Here is a 21,033-nt window from a genome sequence, read left to right on the forward strand (position 1 = left end):
CTGAAGGTGGATTGTTGGAAGCCGTTTGGTGTTGACATCACAGTGTGTGAGGTTTCTCAGTTGGTAAGGGCTAACATCATCAAACAGTTGTGTGATTCTATTCTTTTCCTCTTTACAAGGGAATGAAGCAAGGCTGCTCCATAACTCAAATATTATGTATAAGATGATCCCTCGCTATATTCTAAGGTCATTGCATCAGCTTACACATCATTTTCAATCAAAATTGTTTCAATGTGATCAACTTTGAATCAGAACAAAGTTATCTACATTGAATCCCATGCAACATTTTCATCATACTCCCTTCTATATACTCAGGACGAGTTGGGTATATGTTTCTTAAATAGGACAAAATTGTAAATGTTCCTTAGAGTTAAATGATCAGGAGGTAGGAAAGTTGGTGTATTCCTTCAAACACACATGCAACACAAAATGCTCTGTTCATAAAACCACCAACTGCAAACCAGGGGTATCACAGACAATGTATCACAGTATCAGTATCAGTATGGAAGAATCAGAGATCTAAAGTGCTACAACAAAGACAAAAAGTCTTTTAAAGTGCAGGTAGCAGCTGCAACACATGTGAAGTGTCACAATAATCCTTGACATAGAGTACACTGTCATTCATCAGCTCTCTATATTGTCTTATTAGATAGATTCTTCTTCTTTAAAACATGGTGGAGATTGAAATTAGAGAGGTCAAACCAACAACCTTTTTCCACATCAACGTAAAACCATGCTGTGTACCTTATAAATGGATGGGTCCTTGTATGAATTTGCATGCAGTATAAAATTCTTCAAAAAAAAATACAAGATGCATATTAATGACTCATGAATGATGACTATGATGATGATGATGATGATGAATAAAACATTTAACGCTGGTTGTTCTTCCTTGATGTAACAAAGGAAAACTGACACACAGAGCATTTTTTAAATTTATTTTAAGCTAATACACTTTTCCCTTAGGAATGTTTTTGACTTTTTGTTCCACAAGTGTGTCAAACATGACATTAAGGAAGTGGAGACAAAAATTCTATAAGCAAAATAAATGAAATCTTTGTTTTTTTTAAATGCAAAAATGTGTAAAATGTACATCTTGCATGAAGAAACTTTATTGTATTTCATTCCTTTCCTCTTCACTGGTTTCCTGTTGCAATCAACTACCAAATCAAGGGGCCAAAAATCATGATTCAAGACTGGTTCATGTTGTCAGTACATTTACACAAAACCAAGCTCTGCATGCACGCATAAACCCTGAGCGTGACTCACCAGTGAAGGGAAAAAGGCATGTGCCATGGTGAGTTTCTCTACCTTGTCTTTGAGAGAAAAGGTTCCATGAGCTCCTGCAGGCAGGAAGCAGTTCTGCACCCTCAGCTGGCCAAGGTTGGCTACGATGACCCTTGTTGACCGCGAGCTCTCTGGGATGACAAGAACTGGGGCCCCGGCCTCAATATCCAGCAAAACCCTAGATGCCCGCTGAGGATGATCACGCACCTGTTTGGACGGACAAGCTGATGAAATTATCTTGGGTGGGGGGAATTGGAGTCTAGTTATTCTTATGTGATGATAAAGAGATCCAGCAGTTACTACTCACAGCCTGGCCCTCCATTGCCGCTCTCTGCCTGCCCAGGACATCCTGTAGCTGTGTGAAATGTTGAATGAAAGCCACCACTTCAGCCTGGAAGCGCTGGGTGTGGACATACTGCACTGAGGCCATCTGCAAAGACACCTTGATATCACATTCTCGCTCCAGGTAGGGATCGGGTTGGCCATACCTGAATGAACCAGAACACAACAGAGACTACATTGACAGCTATGTGACAACAGAAAACAAGTTCTTTAACATTGTGTGGTAAAATGTACTTGTGAATGTTGAAGTTGAGGGCCTCTCCTCCTTGCGTGGTGAACCGTTCTCGATAGAGATCACCATGTGGGGTCAAGTCACTCAGAGACAAACTTCCTAAACTTCCTTGTAAAGCCAGGTCACCATCTACAACGGACATTAACATTAAATTACTTTCACAAATGAACCTAAAAGAAAGAGAATGTGTTGTGGAGGTGAATGTGTTTTTTTTTTTTCCCATACTCACCCAACAAGTCCAGATGAGCAGATAACTTGGACACACTCGCTCTGGCAAGCTCATTGAGTTTCTTGTTCAATACAAGAGACAAAGAATGAACCTAAAAAAAGAACACATGAAAAGAATTAGTCATGATGACACTGGACTGACAGAAGGTAGAGGCTTATAGAGATTTCATGAAAACATCTGGGCAGTCTGAATTTGCTCCTGGAGCACTGCTCAGCGACATTACGTGCCCGAAGAATGAGGTCAGCTGACTACCTGAATATACTGAATGACCAGATTATTTCATCAATGGATTTTTTGCCCTGATGGCACGGGCATATTCCAAGATGACAACGCCAGGATTCATTGGGCTCAAAGTGGGAAAGAGTGGTTCAGGGAGCATGAGACATACTTTTCACCACAGAGTCCAGACCTTAACACCATTGAGAATCTTTGGGATGTGCTGGAGAAGGTTTTGCGCAGTGGTACGACTCTCCCATCATCAATACAAGATCTTGGTGAAAAATGAATGCGATACTGGACGGAAATAAATCTTGTGACATTGCAGAAGCTTATCGCAAACAATGCCACAGTGAATGAGTGCCATAATCACAGCTAAAGGCTATTTAGTGTTATAGGACTTTTTTTTGGCCAGGCAGTCGGATCTATTCTTAAACATTTTCATGTAGCGCAACATAGCTAACAAAATTTATATGTACCTATGTTTTCATGAAGCGCAACATGGCTATCAAAGTGATTCCGATTATTTAGAAAGTCAACCATTCCAACTAGTACATAGTACAGTGACCTACCTTTAGGTCCACTTTAGTATTGATGACCTCTGTTGTCTCATCTTCACTGATGTCAGGCTCATAAAGAGGATGAGGAGACATGGGGTAGACCTTCACTGCATGGTTATTGGCTGTGGAGCCAATACCAAAGAAGTCCAGGATCACCACCCAGGTCTGCAGTGTGATCAAAACATCCAGGCAGTTGAAGTCAACATCCACACTGCGTCCCACACTGCCATAGCGTGTTTTGAACTCGGGATGGTTCTGGTCCACCAGCAGCACATTGATATGAACTAATGAGTCATCAAAATTAGGGGGTGGCTGAGAGTGGGGGGTGTGGCGGGTAGGGGACGGGGGTGGAGTGCTTGGACAGTCTGGGTCCATTTTGGATTTGTGACTGGTGGCCGACGGCGTGCAGGGATGCCTCTGGTAAAGCTGAAAGACATTCTGGGCCTCTTCCATGTGGGCAGGCAGTGAACGAGGCATGTCTGGGAAAAGGGCATTAGACGATGATGGACAACTTTGGGAAAGGTATTCCTTTGGACTGAAGGTTGAAGCCTTTGGTGCACCACGAGACACCATCAAATGTTTGTACTTTGACTCCGGGTTCTGTTCCAGGAGGTCTTCCATTAGCAGCGAGCGCAGAGCCAACTGGACAGACAGTAAGTGAGGGTGATCTTTGGTAAAGTCTCCTTCCAGATCTTGGAAGCGCAGACTGACTAAGTCCTGCGTACCCTGGGTCAGATCAGCACTGAGCTGAACCTGCAATTCTGAGACATGTAAGGTTACTTTTAGCTGAGTGAACGTGGGCAAGTGAAGACCAGGTTTGCATGACTGTAGAGGCAAAGGAGAGGAAAGTGACGGGTGAGAGAAACTGACATGGGGAGGGTCCCTTGCAAACAGCCCTCCCTGTGGGTCAGGAAAACGGTGAGGTCTGGTGGAGGAAGGAGTTGGGGGCGGGGGTGTGGGTGGTTGGCTGGGTGTGACACGTTGCTCCTCAATCAGAGACAAATTGTCCAGGGTCTGAAGAACTTGTTCATACACAGACTTGCACAGGAACACCTATGACAAACGAGTAAAATATTAATAAAAACGAATGGACAAAATGAATATACAGTATTTACATAGCACATACCTGGACAGGATTGACAAATTTGCCCTCAATTATTAGCAACCCTGTGCTCCTGCATGGTTCCTCTGTGGTGGGGAAGGTAAAGTAGGTGTCCTCATCAACAGGAACTTTCTCCATGGTGAACTGTATAGAGGTGTCTTTCAATATATGGAAGGCTGATGAAGAAAATAAATGATGTTCACTTGTGTTACAAGCATCATATAAAATGTACATTGACTGTCATTAAAAATGCAACCGTATTCTCACCTTTTCCCCGGCTGAGAGATTCAAAGAAGTCATGACGTGTAAACTGCGGTTCATCCTGACTGATGCTTCTATTGTGGGATGGTGACATGTTGCCAGCATTATCCCCTCTGTTTGGCCGTTTCAAAACCAAATGACTCATATTGAGTGAATACAGGCGAATATCGTTGACAAAAACCTGTAACTTCTCACCATCAGAGTCCTGCCCAGTAATAAAGTTCTGGATTGTTATGCGTCCCAGATGACCAACTAACAGCTCAGGGTGTCCAGGCTTACGTGGAATGGACACAACTGGTGAGTCAATGCTGATATTGAGGTTGAGCTTCACCAGGAAGTTGTCCAAGGTGGATTCAGGTTCCTCCTTGGGAAACTCTTCCTCATCCTCAAATGGATAAGCCCAGCTTTGGCTCAGAGTTCGACTTCTCCGTGAGGGAGTCTCAAAAAGTGAAACCATACCACTGTACTCAGCTGTCTTAGTTGCTAGAACTGTTGACACTTTGGTGGCAGCACTTTTCAACATTGAGCGGAAATTGTCTTCGACTTCATTAGCAGAAAGGCTGAGCTCCTTCAAGAACTTTGCACTGTGGTTATAGTGCAGGGATGCCATTTGAAGCTGTAAGGAACACTCCCCTTGGGTTTTCTCCATGAAGTGAAAATATAAAGCTCCTGAAGGAGAATCTCCCGTATCACCAGGGAACGTTAGTCCACCAAGACTCGAGGAACTGTCTTCGACATTGCCAATGCTGACCACAAACTGGCTTCGACCACCTTCCTGAGACAAGTCCACCAACTGCAGGGACCCAAGTGAACCATTAATGTCCAACCGACTGCCCATAGACACATTGACCTTGGTGCCAGCGATGCTTGCAGTGGCAATCTTAAGGCCTTTCTTCTCAGCAAGGACACTGCCAGTGGATACAGTCCGAAGAAGGAGCAGATTAAGACGGTGGATCTCTACAGTCAATTCTTTGTTCTGGTCATATGTGGCCTGGAAGGTCACCTCCTCTTCTGCATTGTAGGACTGCATTGAATTTTGCAGGGTTGATGATGTCCAGGAGCTTTCCTCTTTGGGAAAAGACTTCTGGAGAAACTTAAGCAGCTCCACCATAGTCTCTGGGTTGAGAATTATGTCCAGATTATTGACCTGAATGCTTGTCACCTGGAGGGAGCTGTCCAGATTCATTGAGGGACAGTCTGAGCTCACAAACTGGTACTCCAGTTTAATTAGGGCCTCCTGGTCCTTGAAAAGGGAACTGAAAGGGGAGGTTCCATCTGAGGGCATGGTAGATGACTCAGCATGGTGGCCCTGATGTTCAGGGGACCTGCCGTCAGGGGATGATACAGGGGTTGAAGGCTGGCTTTCTCGGAGGCTGCCCGTGGGTATGTCAAAACTGAGATGCTTATGAGACGCTACAAGGAGGTCAAAGTCTGAACCATAAGTTTGCAACGTGTCCACAAGCAGAAGCCCATGGACGGTCAGGGAGACTTCAGCATCATAAGGCCGCTTGACAAAATGGGCATTCGTGCCAAATACCTTCAGAACAGATATGTAACGGCCATCACTCTCTACACCAAGCTGCATGTAGTTAATGTTGAATTCAGCTAACAGGAGACGGGATTCTACCAGGACCTCCCGCGTGTGCTGCTCTAACGTCGTCACACTCTGGGTCAGGTTCTTTGCTGAACCCTGCAGCCTCCAGGAACTGTCCTCCCGCTGAAAGATCTTGTCATGACGGAGGGTAGAGAGAGACTCAGGAGACCTTAAATTTGGGCCCCCCTCTTGACCTTTGATCTCTTCACTCACAGCTGGGCTGCTTAGCCTGGCCAAACAACTCCTGAGGGCAGTCATCTTCTCAAGGTTGATATGAACTTTGAGGTCTGGTAGCGTTCCTGACAGCACAGCCCCAGGGAGCTGGGGGTCTGATGTATATCGCAGTCTCTGCTCAAGCTGCAGCAGGACATTGAACTTCTCAACCACATGAGTGGGGCCTACCTCACTCTCTTGAAGGTGTTTCCAGCTGTCCTTGTAGCGGCCAACCATTATCTGGAGGTCCTTAAATGACAAACTGAATTTTTCATAAAGCTTTCTGCTGTAAGCCTGCACACTTTCAGGAGATCTGAGGCTGGGGAGTTCAGGACTTTTAAGTGCCGTCAAAGGTATATCAAGTTCAGGTGGAGGAGACTCGGGTGGTGTGGCAAGAGGCGTCTGGTACTCATCATCACTCATGTCTTCCTGTTCAAGCTGAGCAGCTTTAGAGCTGGCCTTGTGATCATCTACAATGAAAATGAGCAAAAGTACATTGGATCTTAGATAGAAACCATTAGGAATAAGAATAATGTATTTGGTTTTATGTTTAGGACAAAAAGTTTTCTGATTGTTTATACCTAGAGAGTTTGTGAGGAGAATCCTGCCTAAATCCACGACGACTAACATTGGATCCCCTGACAAGAAGTCATCAGGGAAAATCACCTGGGGTGCACAGATGTCCATTTTCACCGTCCAACGCTTGCTGTTTTCCTACAAAACAAATAAAGCAATTCTATTTAGAAATGAGTAAACTTGAATCATCAAAATATTTCACATTGCCATGAAGAGATTCTCTTACAATAAACTCTCCCACAAGTAGCTGGTCAATGGTCTGTCGAATCTCCGCCTTTGTCTGCATTTTCAGCTTGTTGTACTGCCTCCGTGCAGCCTCTGCCACTCTGAGCTCGAGCTCTGACTGATAGCCAAAACCTGTGGATCATAGACTCTATTTAATCTACATTCAAGAAATGTTTTGTAGCTTGCTTGATACATTTTCTTCATTTGAGTTGTGGCTTAGAGGTTTAGAATAGTTTGAATATTTATAGTCGCTTATTTGAAGAGGCAACAGACAACTTTTGTCTGTTTTTTGTCTCCTGTTGAGTCGCTGTCATTAAAAACATAGCAGTAGCAAGAAACCACTGCTAGTGGACGTGAGTCTCTTCATTGTTTTGTTAAAACACTTTTCTTTTCTAATATAATTTGTCATTTTTGTGCGATCCCTCCACCCCAGTGGCCAAGAAAAGAAAATGAAAGCAAGCAAGGCTTAAAGGGAGACCAATATACATTTGGATAATGTTATTTTTTACTATCACACTATGGTGTGGAGCCATAATTATGTATGTATGTATGTATGTGGCGTGCTTCAGCACTTACCTGAGGTGTGTACTTTTCCTTTATAGAAAAACTCAGTCACTTTCTTGATGGCTTGTGGGTTGTAGATGATGTTCAAAGGACTTGTGCTTACTTCCAGTCTTCTCTCAAACTTGCACCTTGCAGGGTTTTGTTCATAAATCATCTCAAACACTGGCGATGACAAGCATTCTGCACCACAACACAAACCACACATATTCATTAAGAGAGATAATTATTATTATTATTATTATTATTACATAATCATCTGATTACAGCTATTAGCTGTAGTTGCAACTACTGTGTAATTGTTCTTCATATGAAGCAGATTATGTGATAATCTAGTCACTTAGTTTTCCACCGCGTGACTGGCGCTCTTTCAATGACGTCATCTAGCTTGTGCTATGGTGTCACAGCACATTAGCTTGCGCACCAATGATCGTTAAATATAAGATCAACCTCAAAGTGCTTGACCTATAAAGAGAGGGGACTCAAAAACACACCCAAGTCGCCAGATCCACTCTATGCTTAATGCTAATAAATAAATGGCTTATTATTATTATGCTTTGATTAAGCTTATGGAAAAAATATGGCATAAAACAAATGGAAGGTCGGTCAATTATTGATTGTAAACAATTCAATTTAAGTAGTTTAATATGAGAAAACACTATAAAAGCAACTCTAAACAGAAAAAGATAAATCTTACCAGAGGTATTGCTAGACTGCCCAGACGGCTGATTCATGTTAACAACAACTTTGTCCTAAAGGTGAAGGGTTTTAAAAAAAAGTTACAACATAGCAAATAACAAAATTATAATGTACTTAAGTAGACTTTTTTTTTTTTTACATAATCAACTCAATGTCCTTCTCTGTCCATCACTGCTTACCGGTTTGGGAGACACAAGAACAGGGAAGATTGTGTCCTGCGTTGTTAAATCTCTCAGAAACAAACCACCCAGTTTAACAGAAAGCAGGGATGACTCGGAGCGAGGGAGAGACTCTACCATCACCTTCACACCTGTGGAAACACGCACAGCGAAGCCAGCCGCATGTAAGTAGCTGAAAACTCAAAAAAATTAAATGGAGTCATATTTACATCTCTCCAAATATTGCCTGCGTACCTGAGAATTCCAACTGGATGACTCCAGATTCGTGCAGCATGTCCTTCCTCCTGTCCTGGTGGAAGAGCGTGACACTGCCCTTCTCCAATAAGAACTCTAGCCGTGCAAACAGGTGGTCTCGCCTGGTGAATGTGTTCAGTGTGTGAGAGTCCTCCAGTGGATCGAACAAGTCTTCAGTCTCTGCTGCAGAATCAAATTGTACAAGTTAAAAAATAACACCGTTACTAACATGACAGTATACAAGATCCTATTAAAAAAAACAGGAAGGAATAATTGTATTACATTTTAATCCATTGGATCTGTAAAGAAATTGTATGATTTGTTTTTTCTTTTCTTTTTTTTCTTCAATCTACCAGCACATGAAAATTGATTTGTGCCGTAGCTCTGCTTTTGCTTCTGACAAACCCAAAGACAGCTCACCTATCTCACCTAAAATATCCCAGGAAGACGGACTTGGTAAGAGCTCTTCAGGTCTGTCTGGGTCCTGGGAATCTCCATACCAGCCTCCCCAGCCTGGAAACCAGGACTGCAGGTACTGAATCATCCCCGAGCTCCCACTCTTAGGGATAGATGTGCTGGGTGAACAGGGCTGGGGGTCACTGCTGGGCTCTCGCACACTCTGCAAGAGGAGAGGATATGACAAAGACAGATTTGCTACAAAAGAAATGTTTGATTGTGAGAACAGCCCAAACATTGACAGTATTGCAGTTAACAGGATTTTCTCCTAATGTACCACTGATGCGTTGGTATTGTAACTTCATTTAAGAGCTTACCTCTGCAATATCTTCTTGCTTTCGAAACCAGTCATGGACAATTTCTCTGAGACTCTGCAGCTCCTCGATCGTCTGCTCCTCCTCCACTCGCTCCAGCTCACTCTAGACGAGTCAGAAGAATCAGTTCAGTCAAGTGCTCATAATTTTCATTATATTGCACATTGGTATGCTGACAAGGCGTAATTTTCTCGTCATTTGCTCAGAGATGATAAAGGAGCCATGGAGGACTATGAATTTCTCAGCCTTGCTGTGTTTTTGTGTTTTTGGCTTTAATTCCCTTATAAATTTTGTTTATACACATAAATCTTAACTAAAAGGTTAGGAAAATGCTGCAACTTTAATTTTGGGACCCAAAAAATAGTCTCCTACGATACATCTGTGGGTCACAACCCAGTCTTTGGGAACCACTACTGTTTTGCAATATTACCGTTATGTCCATATTTAAACAACATCACACCTTCTGATGAGCTTCATCTCCACAGTTAATGGCCCATAAAACTGAAGTTAAAATGAAATCTGACATCTTTATTAAAAGAAAATGATCATGTTTGAATTAATTTAAACCAACTGATTGTGTCAATAGCTGTAAATGGCAACATGTCCTCCAAATGAACCCAAATTTTAACCTTTAATGAACATTAAGATGCATTTGGACTGTTTGCAATAACAACTCTACATGAACTCATCCTATTTCACAAATAAGAGTTATATTAAAAGGTGAACAGGAGGAATAATACAGCATCTCTATCTGTTTTGTGGATATATCTTGTGTGTGTTCCAGTGTCGTACCTCCTCCTGAGGACTCAGTGGGACTGCTTTGAGTCGTCTGAAGTAGAGGCTGGTGTAGGTCTGAGCGTCTCGTGCCCGCTGCAGCACGAAGTCCCAGCTGCCCCGCCTCCGCTGCTCCTTGATCTCACTCAGGTTTGCCTGGATGGCAAACGTCCACCACTGTCGACAGCTGCAACGACAATCAGTGTCAAAGCCTCTAATTCAAAGGTTCGTTTACAAACAGTACGTGTATCACGTCACATTGATTTTTTTTTTGCTTCTAAAAAAGTGTTAAGGTGTAAACTTACTTCCCTGAAATGGGGACTTTGGGTCTCCACTGGCGGTAACGCAGCTCTCTCTCTCTGCGGTCTAGCTCTTTAAGGAAGGCCATGATCTGCTGGTACTGCACCTAATGGAAAACAGCCATGCAAAAAAGGTCACTGCTTTGTCTGAATATTACATTACAGGAGCTAACAAGTAGGCATTAGCCAGACCAAGCACAGAGGAAATAAAATGAAATTCTATTGGCTTGTTCTTTCAAGTCAATAGAAATCTACACTCCTTACACCACACTCTTGTTGTTTGAATTTTCTTCTGTTCCTTGAAGTATACGTTCTTACCAACAAAAATAAGTGAATCAGGTGTTCACACAAACCTGCGACAGGCGCAGCGACATGGGCTCCAGCTGAATCTGGCCTTCGACTCGAGGAGTGTGTCGGGACCTCAGCGGCTCCTTCGTGGTGTTTCTTCTGAGCAGAACCGAAGAGCGAACGGGCTCAAAGATGTATTGATGCTCCCGACTCTGCATACACTGTGTCATCGCATCCTGAACAGTGACAAGACAAATCAGAACCCTCACATCAAAACATGGGATCTATTCTCATAATATGTTTCAGTATGTATGGTCAGTCGATGTCTGCAGAAGTTAAAAATCTTTTCATTTTAGGCCATGTTGAATCTCTCAGGGCTATCTACTAAAATAACAACTAAAAGACAATGTGAAAGTTTTCGATCCATATTGTAAATGTGAATCATCTTAGAGCTCCAGCGGCAAAGATATGTGCCGCAGGTGCACCCTTTGCAAATTGCTGGGGGAATAATACACAGCTCCTTATATGGACATCCTGGGGGTGTGTGTTTATACGTTACATATTCAGGCTTTAAAAATGGGTTTTAATGTGTCTTCTTATGTGACTTACGATTAATTTTATATCACATTTGTAGCAGTGATATAAAGTAGCAATAATTGTGCAGGAGTCACAAAATAGACCGTTTTTCTTTTATTTTTGTTCATAAAAACGAGCCAAGTGAACGTCGAACTGTGACACATTTCTAAATTTCACAAATTCAATCCGATTTTAAACATTTTGAGTACTTTTTGCTAAGGTGTGTTTCTATAGTTGGTGAATATTATATTATTATATTATACTATTATATTACATTATATTATTTATTTTTTTCCTATCAGATTGCCATGGTTGTGTTGAAAAAAAAGGATATAAGACGCTCTACATTGCACATTCTTATAGCCTCTGTATATACTGTATAATCAAAAAAAAGTGTTCTAAGGGTTGAAAAGTAAAAGATTCCTGGAAGTAAAAGAGCTGGCTTGTGAGTGACACTCATTCCGCAGCACTCTGTCCTTAGCCCCTCCCACCGGATGAAAACAAAGACATATTTGGGGTCATGTGTGACAGATGACCTCTCCAGAAAAGCTCTCCATCTCTAAAATGCTTTAACATTGTTGCATTTTGAAATTTATGATCTCACTCTCCTCATGGTCTCAAACCTTGTCCTAATGAGGCAGAACCTCATTTCTGAGGAACTGGTTAAGTTAAGACTGGCTAAGATTTGAATTATGGTTAAACATTATAGCAGTCGTCCACATTAGGGGAGTAGCCGGACTGTAGCTGCAGTAGCACTACTGGCTACTCTCAACTTCAAACAATATGGCCACAAGACCCTCCTCTTTCCAGGAAGAACCATGTCATGGTTGCCAAGACGTGGCTCCTAAAGTTTTCAGGGTTACCACATGACTAACCTGGATCTGGTTTGCAGGCAGTTTTCCCAGCATTGCACTCTCCGTGTCCCAGTACACACAGAAGTCTTCAATCTCCAGCTGCTTCTGTCGGAGGAGCTTCTGGGTCTGCAAAGACAAGAACAAAGACCCTGAGTGAATATTTCACTAGTCATTACGTATAACTACATAAATGTATATGTTTTTAATGTTCAGTTTTGGAATTAATTCATTTTAAATTGTTGTAAAACATGTACCATCAACCAGTCAGCAAACAGGCCTTACAGTTCAGTAATTGCACTCAATTACATTGATGAATAATCCCGCAATTTGTTGTGAAATGAAACCTTTCAAATATTACATGGAGCCCAGCTGTAATAACCACATGCATGTGTTGAAAGATTCAGAAATTAAGTGAATTAATCTGCACTGAATTTTTAAAATTGATGGTATGGGGGTGGGCCTCAGAGGACTTTCAGTTTTTAAAGTAAATTCTACTTATCGGCTTAAGGAAATTGCACATCTCGAGTGAACACTCACCGACTCCTTGGAGGGGTTCTGAGCGGAAACATTCTTGATGCAAACCCCAAAGGAAAAGGGTTTCTCTGGGTTGGAGAAGTCGTCTTCAAATCTAAGATGCACATCTTGGATCTTCAGCTACACATAGAGCAGAAAAAAGGTTTTAGCTACTAAAATAACTACTTCATGACATTAGGAGGCTCTGATGATGTGACTAAGTGCGGTGTATATACTTACAGTAAGTAAAACCTAATTTCTCACTGCTATAAGTGGAAATGACACTGGCTTTAAGACAAATTGTGATCCTCTTTCAGTCAATAGGTGTTTCCAGTGTTTTCTTGGACTAAACTTCTTTGTTTTAATCCCAACTGAAGGCTACCATAGGTTATCCTATATGTTTGGAAGGGTAGAGTGAGGTGTACAAGATATTCAGCTGCAACATGCTGCTGGCTAAATCTTACACACTGTAATTTTAAGTTGTAAATGCTCTTTTCTTCTACTAATGATCTTTTGTTTGATTTTGTTTTACTAAATAAGACGTCTCCATTTCTTTTTATTCCTGATGTCGTATGAGTTACCTCGATGTTTTCCACAATCCTGGTGACCACCGAGGCAGTGACAGAGTACCAGTAAGACTCGCCTCTTTGTTCACACTCACTCTGAAGAAGACAAACATATGTATATAGACTGTTAATAATGTATATAACGGTCAACAACAACAAAATATGTTCAAGATAAGGGTGCTGGGAAGAGACATTGACATTAAAATAAGTGAGGGAGACAAACACACATCAGGACAGAGGACAAAACAGGTTCAGGTCACTTGTTTGATTCAGAGGAGATCATCCATTGTCCTAAAATTACAACTATCTAATACTATCAAATACTGATGCTCTTCATCCGAGATTTCAAATCATTAAATCAGAACACCAGAGAATGAAAGCTCAGGGAACATTTCTATTGTCTATAGTCTTTCTCTCGCCCCTCTACTGTCCCCATGAGCCTGCAAGGTTCAGTAAAGACCCAAAGCCTAAAAACACATACCAAATAAAAGTCCCATTTTCTGTCAAATCTTTTTTACGCTGAACCACCTACTTTGAATTTATCTTCGAGAGCCTTGAGGAGATATTTTTTGCGTGCACTCTCCTCCTCTCTCTCCTTCTCTGCATCGTACTCCTGCGGCTGGGCGGGACCAATGATGAGGCTGAGCTGGGACATGGAGATGACCCATGGGTCACTGTGAGGACGGTAGAAGGGGATCTGGAGAGTAATCTTGCCAATGAAGCCTGGTGAGGGATAAGACGATGCGTGGGTGAAAGTAACAAACACAGCCTAAAGCTGACGGCATAAGAACAAACCTCTGGATATAAGGCGCACAATATGTGTTAATTCTATATTTGAGTGAAGGTAGAGTACTTTTAGTTTCTCCAAATTGAAAACGTGTTAATGTTAATATGGTTACATACTACAGACAATAAACTAAACAGATTGCCATATCCTATTCCCAGATAAAGGGGGATATGACAAAAGACTACGAGAAGCTGAATGAATAAAAATCAATATTTTTAAATCAAAGTAAAACCCACAAATAAGGCACTCTACCCTATGATATAATAGTAATAAATGTTATTAATAGGAACCTTTCAAAACACTCAGGCCACTGTACAAACATTAAAACAATTTAAAATCCATAATTAATATACAACAAACAATATTAAACATATAAACAAATACAAAAAAATGCAACAGGAATACAGAAAAATAAGAACCAAACCTATCAAAGAGAATATGTCTGTCCATTTATATTTATTTTTACATGTTGGAGTGCACTGGAGTAAAAAAACAAACTATGTTATAATAAATATCCAGATTTTGATCAAAATAAGATTATATCACATGTTAATTCTATTATTGCATAGTCCGATAATTACATGGAAGTGCCATAGTCAGGTTATTGCTTAGACTGGTTTAATATTGGACTATTGTCCTCCATGATAACACAGTCAGCTTGTCTCACCTGCTTTGACTTCAAATGGAAGATCAAATTCCCTCAGGGCATCTTTCCTCAGAGGGAGGTTCTCCAGCTCCACTGCACCTGAGAAATTACAGCAAAGAGCTTCACTCACATGATCCATTACAAGTTGTTGACCCGTAGAACACAGAGCATTTCAGCTGCTTTTTTCCCATCACTATGTTTAAACATACAGTATATACAGAGGCTATAATAATGTGCAATATAGAGTGTCTTTTATCCTTTTTTTCAGCACAACCCAGGCAATCCGATGGAAAAACAATTTTCTACCAACTATATAAACACACCTGAGCAAAAAGTACTCAAAATGTTTAAAATTGCAGTGAATTTGTGAAATTTGGAAATAGGTCACAACTCAAAGTTCACTTGGCTCGTTTTTATGAACAAAAAGAAAAGAAAAACAGCCAATTTTGTGACTCCTGCACAATTATTGCTACTTTGAATCACGACTAAAAATGCAGTATGAAATGAATCATAAAGCCTGAATATGTGACCAATAAACACACACCCGCAGGTTGTCCATATAAGGAGTTGTGTATTATTCCCAAGGCAATTTAACATGGGTGCAACTGTGGCACAGATCTGTGCTGCGTGAGCACTAAGGGTTTAAACACTGTGTGTTTGAGTCTGAGTTGGTGTTCAACGTCTTAAACTACACCTCAAGTTTTAAACGTTTTAAATGGTTCCAGCAAAAATGTGCATCTATTTGCCATTTTTTTCTGGAGATGCATGCTCTGGCTGATTTCTCGGTTTCTGGCTGCCATGTTACATGAAGTACATTTAAAAGGCTTATTGTAATGCTGGAAAAAAACAAAACAATTTTAGAAACATACTTATGGGCAGTACTTCAATTTCCACCAACAAAATGTTACACACTGGATCTTAACCATAGCTAGTTTAACATCGGCAGAAAAATAGAAGCATTGCTGCATACCTTTCAGAAGGGCGATGGAGAGCTGATCTGTGTTCAGGTTGCTGACATATTTGCCGAGGTACGTGTTTAGCACCCAGGCAACGAGGCCCTCCAACATCCTGACAGCTCAGGATGAGGTCAGGACACTATGATGATGAGAAACTGCCCTCGGGTGCTCAATGTCTGAGAAACAAAAGATAAGTCATTTAATCTAAACATGTGCTGGTATAAAGCAGTTATAAGTGAATCAATCAAGTGTGTCTTCTTCAGGCCAAATTCATCCTGCCCTCTTACAGAAGAGGGAGACCATTTGCCAAACACAGTTCTGTCTTTATGACAGATCAAAGGAAGGTGAGGGCGGGATCTGTCGCCATTCCTTTCTCTGGTTCATTTGGCAATACAGTACATCTGTCACATGTCTGCGTAAGAGAGAAGAGAAAACGCTGTGGTGTCTTCCGATGTTGGTTTTCTAGTACATTAGTAAGTTAGAAGTATGCTGTAGATGTTGCGAATATGTCATTTAACGTAGCGCCAATCACCAAGTCAGGAAGTGAAATAAATACAGACAACACACATCCTGTTGTTACTGGACTTTCCACAATAAACATGTTAAACCTGACAGAAATACAGTATGGGAGGTCAGGACTAACAATCCACCAAAGGGTGTGTGTTTATTTTAATTTAACTGAAATCTCTCACTTCTTATCCAAACAATAAAAGAGCGGATTGAGAAGTGAGCATTTTTGTAAATGGACCAAAGAGGGCTATACTCTATGGCAACATTAAGACATTGTAGACTTAAGTGGCATAGATTCCACTAGTATAGACTTTTGTTGTGGCTAAATGTTTTTTCCTTGTGTCCCCTCTGGCAGCTGTGTTTTCACTGAGTGAGCTCCCAGGTCTCAGCCTGGTTTCCAGCACTGGGGACATTAAAGGTGGCGCACACAACACAGTAAGCGCTGACTAATAATGTGTCACTATATATATATAATATATACTATGACTGACAACATTCCATAATCTAAACTTTGACATTACAGACTTTCAAAATTGATAATATGTCGACATATTCGGCACGCAGGACAAGAGACAACATTACCGCGCACAGTCGAGATACGCGTCCTCCTGTATTGTCTCCGACTCAATGGTAACATTGACGGGGGGACAGACTCCTACACAACAATGCTATAGAGAAACGAAACTAAAACACGTCCAACAGGTTCCCTTACATTTCCAGAAAATCCGTTTAATGTGGATAAATTCACAGCTGGCAGCATACTGCAACTTCACTGACAGGCAACATTAAAGTTAGTTGCAGAATTAGAAATACCAAGTCTTATCACAGTCCACGGCTTAGCAGAGGCTGCCGTGACACTTATCCCCGTCACTGGCAGAGTGACAGTAACTTTGCGACAGTTGGGAGGCTGCCATAAACCCCGCGTTAACATTAATGAAACATACTCACCGACTCAGACTACAGCTGTAGCTCTTCGTCTACTTATGGACCCAGGTCTGCTAAGTCCATTCTCAGTCTGGCTAATGGCACTTTTACAAAGTGCTCGTGTCCCGTCACAGTCCACAGTCACTCAGCAATATAGGACACACGCTCCAGAGACAGACAGCCTTACATGATCCGCGTGTCATGGGTTGTCAACACATTAAACAACAACCGTTAGCAAGGACAAAGTTAAAACGACGACGAGGTTATTGGAAAGCGTCACCACGAGTAAACAACGTGAAACACTCCCATGGTCGTGGTGACAGTGGACAGGACAAGGTTGTGGTCCCAGTTAGCTTGACACTTAGCTACAACTAGCATAACAAGGGAGCATGTCAAAAACACAAAGCCGGCGGCGTCGCGCTCAAACGCAACACTGACCGGTGTGTTTGTACAGCGAGCTCAGTTTATTCCTCCAAGAATAAAAGAGCGATCGCTGTATCTCCAAAGTACAGACTTATGTGTACGCTGCATTGCAAATGACCACACTTCCTAGGAGCTATGAACTTCCAACACATACTTCCTGTCACGTGACCAAAACAAACCATTCCTCTTATGTTGCGTTTGAGTGGAACTGGAGAAAATGGCTACTTTGCGTTCAAGCCGCTCTGCACCCTATCAAAGGAAGATACCATAAACGCAACACGAACTGCAAATCAAATGTCAATGAGCAAACATGGCACATCGTGATACTGCCTAAAAGAAACAGGTACAACTGTACTGACAAAGATAACAGCTTGTGTTTATCAGGGTATGACTGTATTTGTGTGGGTAAATGTATGATTGAGTGGAGTGGGTGGAGATGTTTCTTGGTTTGATGTTTATATGTATGCTTCAATGAATAGTGATTGATTGATGATAATAATGTCTCCCTCTGTAGGGGCTGCAACAGTGGATGATCTGCACATTTGATTTGACAGGGATTTTATTATAATAATACAAATTTTAAATGAAAAGCAAGAGAAAAAACATACAGTAGATTATTTATGGTCAAGCACACAAAGGGGAATATAGAGTAATTATTCATTTCACTCATTTGGCAATATATCTGTTGCATTTCTACCAGTATCCGTCACACTTCTTGTCCAAATTTCACCAAGGTCGTCACTGCACACACCAGTGCCCTTAGTGAGTCACCTGCGAAGTTTGAAGCCTGTGGATAGTTGTGTAATTAATCGAGATATTTTTAGCTTCAATTTCTGTCAAATGAAAATAATTTCACCATAATTGGTGAAATCTTACAATAAACAGTTTTTAAGATGATAAAACATTTACAGCAGACACAGACTGTCAATTAACGTAGATTTCCAGTACCCTTATAGGTGCTGCATTTCTTAGCCAGGAGATGTTATATGTCATCCAACATTAAATAAATCCTTTAGGGTGACAACAGCTTCACCAAATGAGTGTTGGGGTTTACAATCGACGTACCAGGGAAATGATTATATGCTTAGACTCCAAGAAAATGTATACCACTAATACATCTTTATTTCAATATATGAGGAATAATACATAAAGGTGTAAAATAAATACACACAGTGAAAAAATACAATGAGGTACAGAGGTATTTGCTTCATGTAGACTCTACCTGACATTAGAACGTGTTTTCTGTGATCAGATAGCAATCGAATGGAACTTACATTTACACCTGGTATTAACATGCGTCTCCGGTGTCCACATCAAATCCGATCGCCCAGACAGGAAATGCATTTTTAAAGCCAGGTGTAAAGGTGGCCTACATAGAGACTGTGTGTGGGTGTAGATAGAACAAGGATGAAACTATTCACTGGTTTATTTTTTCTTTTTGGATTTGCCTTTTTTGCCGCCCTTCTTTCCACCTTTCTTCTTTTTGCCCTTTACTTCGCCCACTTCACTTTCGACCTTGTTCCTTAAGGCCTTGCGAGTTTTGTAGCCTCTCCACCACGATTGGGCAATAATAACAGCTTTGATCTGTATCTTCAGCTGCTCCTTCCGCCTCTGCTCCTCCGCCAGCCTCTCCTCGATCTGGTTGAACTCCTCCTCTATCACAGAAAAGGCGTTTTCTAGCTTCCTCAACTTGTTCAGCTCTTTTTCATTATCAAGTTCCTCCGTCTCCAGTTTGTCCTGTTTTATTTCATGCTCTTTGTCGAAGGTTTGGCGCAGGTTTGTTTTTATTTTCTCCACTTCGTCATTTTTCCGTTGCAGCGCGAACTCCCCTTCTGAGTTCTCCTTTTTTAGCTTTTCGACCTGAATCTCCAGTTGATCAATCCTCTGTTGCATACGTGCCCGTTTCTCCAATGAAGTGCTTTGTAGCTGATCCTTCTTGTCTTTGAGTTGTGACACCAATTGTTGCTGCAAAGTGCCTTGCATCCCCAACTCCTCCTCCTCCTCCACCTTTTTACGATGACTTTTCTCCTGCTGCAAGGTCACCTCCTTTTCTTCTACATCGTTATCAAATGTTTGGCGCAAGTCAAGTATTTTCTCCACTTTCTCATCTTCCTTGTGGAGTATTACCAATGCCGCTGTGTTCTCCTGCTTTAAAATGTTGAGCTGAATCTTGAGATGATCGATTTTCTCTTGCATACTTGCCTTTTCCTCTGACGCGTGATGATGCCGCTGATACTTCTCATCTGTGATTGATAACATTGAAAATTGTTGCCGCAGATTTTCAACCTCAGCAGTTTTCTGAATAATCTTGATATGTATTTGCTTGATGGCTTTGGCTACTTCTGCTTCCTGTGAAGACGTGTGCTCCAGATCATGGAGGACTTGCTGCAGAGGTGTAATTGCCATATTTTGGAGGGTGGACTGTGACTCCTCAAATGGACTGGTGAGTAATTTGTTTAGCATATGGCTGTGAAACCCCTTAAGCTCTCTAATTAGTTTGTTCTCACTCTCTCCCGCTTCCATACTTTGTTCTGCCCTCAAACCAAATATGGCATCTGGATGTGAGCGGAGAAACCGGAGCACATCCCGGACAGAACTCTGGACGTCTTTGTCAAGATGGGACCTTGCCTTTGTCGCTTCTCCCTCTGACTCCTGCTCGAGACCCTCTTGTGTCTCTCTCTCCAGTCGTTCACACGCTAGTTGATGCTTTTTAAGTTTTTTGATCAGCTCTTTATCCATGTCACTTGAAACGATGTGGAGGTCGGCGGGCAGAGTTGCCACAATCTCAATTTGACTGATGCAGTTTTCCCATATGCGCGAGATTCGCTGCGCCTCCACAGAGAGGAGCTTTTTCTTCAGATCATCCACACACTGAATTATTCTTTCCGCATCACTAGGTAACTCCGAGAACTCCATGGTGTTAGTAGTAGTTAAAAACGACTCCTCTCTTTTGTTTTCTCCTTTTTTACCCACTTATTGCAGTTCTTAGTGTTTTATGGCAGATAGCATCTGTGAAGTCGCCTTCTCTTCCTTCTGTCTTACTGCTCGGAAACACTTCCTTTGATATCGATTATGGCAGCTGTCTTCCACGATGTAGCATTCTTCTGCTAATTATTATTATTTTACAATCAAACAAATGAAAAATATTTATTATTACGAAGCATTCAGAGTCAGCATTCACACTGCCTTTGATCTGCCTATGATCCATTTAGGTGTTGCATGTGCTATGATGAGGTACAAGTAAACAAACAAAAACATTTTGGGGGTTTACTGTGCTCGAGATGTGGACATATTACTTTACTTTGCCGCTCTTGCGGGACATAAAGTTTCTGTACTCGTGCTTTTCGTGAGGCAATAAACTCCAAGGAAAATCCAAGAAGGAAACGAGGCCGACGTAAAAGAAAATGCTGACCGGTGCCCTGGGCTTTACGGCAGTATCGGTTTGTGGTAGCAGGACAAAATAAGAGCGTAATAAACCTTATCTACTGAATAGACATTAATGTAATTACAAAAAAACATATCAGTTTTGATTAATCATTATAAATTAAAGCAAAATAGATGCAAACATAAGCCTCATGTTTCCCATGGCTCTGTTTGTCGTTCTGTTGTCCCATGTTGCAAACACAGAGCACACAAA

The 21,033-nt window shown here is 41.5% G+C and overlaps 2 protein-coding genes across 7 annotated transcripts in view; both read right to left on the minus strand.

Annotated features, from left to right (window-relative positions):
• Positions 1-17,538, minus strand: part of vps13d (vacuolar protein sorting 13 homolog D) — a 45,179-nt gene extending 27,641 nt beyond the window's left edge. For 4 of the 6 annotated variants that reach the window (XM_044037624.1, XM_044037623.1, XM_044037619.1 and 1 more), the window contains exons 1-25: positions 16,998-17,538; positions 15,554-15,715; positions 14,605-14,682; positions 13,683-13,873; positions 13,166-13,246; positions 12,609-12,725; positions 12,093-12,197; positions 10,707-10,877; positions 10,360-10,460; positions 10,073-10,241; positions 9,284-9,385; positions 8,931-9,129; positions 8,511-8,693; positions 8,277-8,407; positions 8,096-8,150; positions 7,414-7,581; positions 6,839-6,969; positions 6,618-6,750; positions 4,236-6,506; positions 3,993-4,144; positions 2,879-3,919; positions 2,091-2,181; positions 1,864-1,990; positions 1,595-1,775; positions 1,270-1,494 (exon numbers count right to left, since the gene is read on the minus strand). In XM_044037624.1, coding sequence (XP_043893559.1) covers positions 1,270-1,494; positions 1,595-1,775; positions 1,864-1,990; positions 2,091-2,181; positions 2,879-3,919; positions 3,993-4,144; positions 4,236-6,506; positions 6,618-6,750; positions 6,839-6,969; positions 7,414-7,581; positions 8,096-8,150; positions 8,277-8,407; positions 8,511-8,693; positions 8,931-9,129; positions 9,284-9,385; positions 10,073-10,241; positions 10,360-10,460; positions 10,707-10,877; positions 12,093-12,197; positions 12,609-12,725; positions 13,166-13,246; positions 13,683-13,873; positions 14,605-14,682; positions 15,554-15,650 — 6,300 coding nt within the window. In that variant the 5' untranslated portion in view covers positions 15,651-15,715; positions 16,998-17,538. The remainder of the gene's footprint in view (positions 1-1,269; positions 1,495-1,594; positions 1,776-1,863; positions 1,991-2,090; positions 2,182-2,878; positions 3,920-3,992; positions 4,145-4,235; positions 6,507-6,617; positions 6,751-6,838; positions 6,970-7,413; positions 7,582-8,095; positions 8,151-8,276; positions 8,408-8,510; positions 8,694-8,930; positions 9,130-9,283; positions 9,386-10,072; positions 10,242-10,359; positions 10,461-10,706; positions 10,878-12,092; positions 12,198-12,608; positions 12,726-13,165; positions 13,247-13,682; positions 13,874-14,604; positions 14,683-15,553; positions 15,716-16,997) is intronic. The other 2 variants (XM_044037621.1, XM_044037620.1) reach the window with 2 other exon arrangements.
• Positions 17,539-18,821: 1,283 nt separating this feature from the next.
• On the minus strand, positions 18,822-20,312 carry LOC122776868 (dynein regulatory complex protein 10-like). The gene has a single exon (XM_044037625.1). The coding sequence runs from the start codon at positions 20,310-20,312 to the stop codon at positions 18,822-18,824; it is 1,491 nt and encodes a 496-aa protein (XP_043893560.1).
• Positions 20,313-21,033: the final 721 nt, after the last annotated feature.

Source organism: Solea senegalensis, linkage group LG11 (assembly GCF_019176455.1).
Source record: "Solea senegalensis isolate Sse05_10M linkage group LG11, IFAPA_SoseM_1, whole genome shotgun sequence".
NCBI lineage: Eukaryota > Metazoa > Chordata > Actinopteri > Pleuronectiformes > Soleidae > Solea > Solea senegalensis.

What these genes read in the sequence shown, in the direction of transcription:
- LOC122776868 (XM_044037625.1), bottom strand. Translation starts at nt 20,312, where the DNA reads ATGGAGTTCTCGGAGTTACCTAGTGATGCGGAAAGAATAATTCAGTGT.